At 38.1% G+C, this 6,054-nt stretch overlaps 1 protein-coding gene across 1 annotated transcript in view; it reads left to right on the top strand.

Annotated features, from left to right (window-relative positions):
* Positions 1-5: 5 nt before the first annotated feature.
* BBS7 (Bardet-Biedl syndrome 7) overlaps positions 6-6,054 on the top strand; it is a gene marked incomplete at its 5' end in the record, with an annotated part of 19,552 nt that continues 13,503 nt past the window's right edge. The window contains 7 exons of the mRNA XM_008942451.1: positions 6-59; positions 1,151-1,213; positions 1,980-2,155; positions 2,441-2,627; positions 3,348-3,420; positions 4,316-4,432; positions 5,454-5,584. Of these exons, the coding sequence (XP_008940699.1) occupies positions 6-59; positions 1,151-1,213; positions 1,980-2,155; positions 2,441-2,627; positions 3,348-3,420; positions 4,316-4,432; positions 5,454-5,584 (801 nt within the window). The remainder of the gene's footprint in view (positions 60-1,150; positions 1,214-1,979; positions 2,156-2,440; positions 2,628-3,347; positions 3,421-4,315; positions 4,433-5,453; positions 5,585-6,054) is intronic.

Here is a 6,054-nt window from a genome sequence, read left to right as displayed (position 1 = left end):
TGACGGCGCAGAAGACGATGAGGCTGCTTCCCGCCTCGGGGCGCAAGGCCACGCAAAAGGTACCGTGGTGGCCGCACGCTCAGCTTCTCCCAGCGGGTCCTTTTCTGGCCACGGAGCGTCCCGTGGTGATCGCGCTGCTGATCAGCTCTCGAGTGTCTGCTGTCAGTGCGTCACGGGGAAAAGCCTCGGAAGCGAACTCACAGAAAAACTTTTGGAAAAAATAGAGAAAAGACGTCTGAATTTGTTTCTGGGAAGCTTTCAGAACCAATACGGATTTAGAAAAATTTAAGGCATTACTGAAACCGCAGGGAAGCTTTTGCCTGTTTCTCTCTGTTCTGCTGGCACTTCATAGGAAGCATCTCCCCTCTGAGGACAGGCTGAGAGAGCTGGGGTTCTTTCTTCAGCCTGGGGAAGAGAAGGCTCCAGGGAGACCTTAGAACACCTCTCCAAAACTTAAAAGGCACCCACAGTAAAGATGGGGAGGGACTCTAAATCAGGAACTAAAGTGACAGGATGAGGGAATGGTTTAAAACTGAAAGAGCAGAGATTTATATTAAATACTAGGAAGAAATTTTCCACTCTGACAGTGGGGAGACACTGGGAACAGGTTGCCCAGAGGTTGTGGATGCCATGTCCCTGGAAGTGTTCCGGGCAGGTTGCACAAGCCTCTGAGCAACTTGGTCTAGTGGGAGTTGTCCCTGCCCATGACAGGGGGATTGCAACATGATCTTTAAGGTCCTTTCCAACTCAAACCACTCTGTGATTCTGAATGAAATATTTATTTTTTTAATTTTTCTTAATACAATTTCAAACTAATGAAACTTAGGAAAACTGAATAGAAATAACAGTGCATTTTTGTTTTAATCATAACTTCTCAATATGAAAATACAGCTGTTCCCAAATACTCCTTTCTGGAGAGTTCTGCCTGAAGGTTGCTAGTGTTTACAGCTAGAAGCAGAAAAAGGATTGTGAGTGCTATCACTGAAACTATTGTTAAGCTTTAGCGTTTATTTAGATTTTCTACATACAAGTCTGTAATTTACATACTGTAGGGTTTAAAGTACTTAAATATTTAACAGGAAAATATTAATATTGGAAAAATATTATTTTAAAAATATGCATATAATATTGATGCGTTGTACTTTTGAAGGTCGTTGTTGGCGATCAGGATGGGGTCATTACATGTTTTGGCATAAAGAAAGGGGAAGCTGTGGTAAGTGCAAGTGTTCAGTAAAAATTTTATTTAAAAACTTCCTTCCTGATGAACTTTGAGAATCTCTTTTTATTGACCTGGGAAATAACATACCTGTGGATAGCTGGCTGTGATGCATGCTTACTTCATGCCTGTCTACGAACGTGGTCCTTCACAGTTGTAGTCAGACACTAGGCCAGATTATCACCAAAAAAACCCCAACAACACCCAGTTTAACACCTTTTGCTTTGCAGTTCAGTTGAGCTTAAGCCTGTGCACATAACACGGTTACTGTGACTGGACAAAAACCTGCAGTGATTCACCTCAGGGGATTTTCACAAATTGATTGCTTTTTGTCAGCCTAGGCTTATGCCCAGATTATCAAAAGTCTATTATTTTATTTTTTGCCCATTGAGGAGGTTCATAGCCAGCTCTAAGGACTCTCTAGCAGTGCAAAGAAATCTTTGTAGTCTTCTGGAATAAGACTACAACATGTGGGAGGGAGGGAGTGTGTGTGTGTTGCTCTTCAAAAAAAAATTCCTGTGGCTAAATAATACTAAAATAATAAAGTCTTAGTTTATTATCTTTTACAACTTTTTTATTTATGGACTTCTAAAATACTTGATTGCTTTGTGATTCAGAAGAGAAACGTGCAGATTATTTTTGTCTGCATATAATCCATAGTATCTTAGTTTTGGCAGAAATTGTAAAGCAAGTTTATTATGCTTTATGTTAAAAGATTACCATTAAAATGATGTTGTGATGACAGTTGCTTTTCTGTTTACAGCCAGTGTTCAAGACTCTGCCAGGCCAAAAAATTGCAAGATTGGAGCTGGGGGGAGCCCTTAATACACCACAAGAGAAAATTTTTGTGGCTACAGGATCAGAAGTTAGAGGCTTCACAAAAAGAGGGAAGCAGTTTCTTTCATTTGAAACGAACCTTTCTGAAAGCATCAAAGCGATGTGTGTATATTTTGCGTTTCTTTTTCAGAGCCAAAGCGGATTCTTAGTTTATGATTTCATGAATAATAATTTTTTAAAATTAAGTTTTTACCTTACTGTGTGCTTGTAGGTAACAAAGTGTCAGTCAAGCTTTAGCTTGTGCCCTGATGTGCAGGAAGGAATTTAGAAATTGTAGGGGGAGCTCGGGAGGGGGCTGAATCTGCGAGTGGTGGTGCGTGCATGTAGCAGGGCTGTCTCTGCAGCTGTCCTGGGAAGATGCTACAGGAAGTGTTTTCTCTTTCCCAGGCATATTTCGGGAGCAGACCTCTTTCTTTGTGCGAGCTATATCTATAACCATTACTGTGACTGCAAGGACCAGCACTACTTCCTATCAGGAGATAAAATCAATGATGTTCTCTGCCTTCCTGTAGATAAAGTGGATTGCATTACACCGGTACTTGCGTGTCAGGATAGAGTCCTCAGAGTTTTACAGGTTAAAAAATGACTTGTTTATGTTTAGTGTATTGATGCCATAGAATGGAATTAATTCTGAAGGGAATCAGTGTATCAGTATGGCTTAAACACTATAATGATAAGTATATTGTTTCTTATTTGACAGTGTTACAATACTGGTACATTCATTTTTTTAAAAGCAGAGTCATAAACTTGCAAAACAAAGATTAATAAGACCACTGTCAGTAGGCTTTGGAGTTCATGGGTGGAGGTAGATAATAAATGAGTCCCTTCTAACTAAAAGTGCTCACATAAGAGATTTAAGCGTGTAAGTCTTCACCAGTTTGGAAATTCTTACTCTCACAGATGACTGTTGAGACAAGGCAGTGATATGAAGTGGTTTAACAGTGTCATTTGCCAGGAAGATTCACATTTTTTTTTAATAATACCACATTTCAAGAGTCTTAAGTTTTATCTACATAAGCTTGACACTGGTTTGGCTTAGAAATCGTTCTCCTGTGGTACTGGGAATTTGTTTAAACAAAGCATGTCCCTTACTATTATCCATAATAGTTTTGTCCTTCCACTCATAGGCTTTTGGTTTGGTTTGTGCTTGGTGTTTTGGGATTCAGGGTTTTTTTGTTTGTTTGTTTGTTTTTTTGTGGTTGATGTGGTTTTGTTTGGTTTGTTCATGTTTTGGTTGTGTTTTTTGTTGTTGTTGTTTTTTAAATTCATTCAAGATAGTTCTCTTTGTCTTTAGGGATCTAATTTACTGTATGAAGTTGAAGTTTCTGGACCACCTACTGTTCTTGCTCTAAACAATGGAAATGGGGGTAAGAAGGTTTTGAATATACGCATAACTAAATAATGTTATTTGACCATATTTTTAAGATCTTATTGCTTGTGCTTGTTAATTATGTTTTGCCTTGATTTTCAAGAGGTTAAAAATGTGGCAGAAAACTGTTGAGTAATTTCTTATGTACAAATCAATGTATACACACACACACACGACTGGTTTTGATAGTTCTAAATTCACATTTCATTAAGAGCAGTGACATGTAAGGGGATCTCATTGTGTAAATATGAACAGGACTTTAGGGGACCTTGTCAAAATTCTGGGTATGGGTTTCTGTTATTTATGACTGGAATCACTAGTTGCATCCATCCATGGGTGGATGAGAATATTGAGTGGAGCTCACAGAAACTTAACACCATGGATCGATCAAGCTTAAAATAGTTTGATCATTCTCCTTGCTAATCTGTTCTAACCTAACATGAATCACTTTAGTGTGCTAATCTGGCTCTTAATTTAGTTCCAGTTAGGTTGGGTGACTGACGTTCAGAGCTGGTTCTGAAAAGTGGTTCTGACTGGCTGAGCTCTTGGCTCAACACTGGCTGTTGGATGCGTGTTCTGAGTTAATGTCTTTGCTTCTCTTCTGTAAAGGCACTTTAATAGCCTGTCTTTGCTGAAATGTCAAGTGTTGGATTATGAATGTTTTTTAGGCAGGACTTCAGTGCAGGGGAGGGCATTCATACACAAGGAAATGATCAGAATAGATTCAACATGTATTTGGTTTTGTTTCTAAAGCCTGACAGTTCTGTTGCACAACACTAATGTTAGTATTTTATTTTCCCCTTTGGCTGTGGAGCTTAACTACACAGTACTTTCAAGTCTTTTAAATTGGTGTACTTGATTCTATCAATTTTAAATTCAGTTTATGTGTTTAGGTGATTCTGGAGAAGAAATTGTATATGGAACTTCTGATGGTAAACTGGGTCTTACCCAAATTACCAGTTCCAAGCCCATACCTAAGTGGGAAATTGGAAATGAAAAAAAGAGAGGAGGTATGTGTGTCAATCTCTTAATTCTTTAGTTTTCCAGCATATCTGAGGCTTTATTACAAATATAATAATCAGTAAATTCTATTTATAGCTACTTTGGAGGTATATTGTAATTATGTCAATATTGTATATTTATATGAATAAGCATTCTTTCATTCTTCTGATTTTCTTGTCATTTTAATCAGTTTGTCATGCTTTGGGTTTTCTGTTCATGTTATTTCCAGTACTTTAGTATAATTCTGTTTCTATGGGTTTTCTCATGTAACATTTGTAAAACAGTGTTGATTTGCATTTGATTGCTCAAGATTTTTATTCTTTTGGTGACTCTTTCTAAGTGCAAATATCCCTGCCAGACTTTTCAGATGTTCAGTGGTCTTGAAGTCCCTTCAATGACTTCAGGTCAGCGTCTTCCCTGCATGATTTTTTTTCCTTCTTGTTTTTTTTAAAAAAAAAAAAAAACACTATAAGGAGTTTTGTCTGAAGATGGTATAAGACTTTCATAAAAGCTCCACAATCACTGATTGTCAACTAGCAGCACCTAGTCAGGGTTTGGCACAAGTCAGAACCCTCATTCTGTCTGTTAGCCAGAATTCCTGGTGGGCCATTCATCAACAGCTTTAAGTCAATTATAGGAAGCAAATGGTTGCTTCTTCAGCTGGCAAAGTTACAGTAGTGTGGACAGACACTTAGTTCAGCTGGTGAGGTGTGTGACAAGGCAGGGGTTAAACCCCCTGGAAGTAACCTATTTGAGCAGCACAAGGAGTCTCTGTTCCGTGCCTTTCACCAAGGGAACTCACATGGTTTTGACTTGGAATCAGTTGCTGTAAAACCCACTGTACAATCTTGAACGTGAGGCTCAGGTGAGAGATTTCCGCCCTCTAGTGGACTCACCCAGAAATAGCATTAATAAAACTTAAAAAGCTGACCAAGAGTCTCGTTTCTGTGTAACTGAATGTGGCCTGTGTATTACTGTGTCAGCAGTGAATGAGGTTGGAGTAAATGGATTTGTTTTCTTTTTCGTTAGGTATCTTATGCATTGATAGTTTTGACATCGTGGGAGATGGGGTTAAAGAATTACTCGTTGGACGAGATGATGGAGTGCTAGAAATTTACAGCTTTGAGAGTGCAGATGATCCTGTCCTTCGATATGATTATGTAAGTCCATGTTCATCCTGCTCTTCTTTGCTGGAAAAAGGAGTTTTTAAAAAAAAAAGCTGTATTTCAAAACTTAAAAATATTTACAAGATCATTATTACTAAAATGCGTGTTTTGTTTTTCATTTCATGAGCTCTGTAATATTAACAGTATGGACTTCAAAGCAGCAGCCTAATATTTAAGAACGAGAAAGTGAAATTTGAGCAAAAATCAAAATAGTGTTGAGGGTATGTTAAAGTTCTGGCTCTGCTGACTACTGATGTCTGTCCTGGGTGAAATCTAATACACTGCGTCTCTCTCATAGTGAAAAAATAAGACCATGATGTGTATCATCTGTGTTTTACATGTAAAACAACAAATGTAAGCTGTCAGGACTTTACTGAGCATAAGTACTTTGGTTATGAATTGTTTCAAATAGTAGATTTAATCCATAGTGATTAGTTCAGCCTTTAGTCAGATTGCTAATTACT

Source organism: Merops nubicus, unplaced genomic scaffold (genome assembly GCF_000691845.1).
Source record: "Merops nubicus isolate BGI_N331 unplaced genomic scaffold, ASM69184v1 scaffold44436, whole genome shotgun sequence".
In the NCBI taxonomy this organism is placed as follows: Eukaryota; Metazoa; Chordata; class Aves; order Coraciiformes; family Meropidae; genus Merops; species Merops nubicus.
The sequence above is the reverse complement of the archived record's forward strand: the minus strand, read 5'-3'. Positions and strand labels throughout refer to the sequence as shown.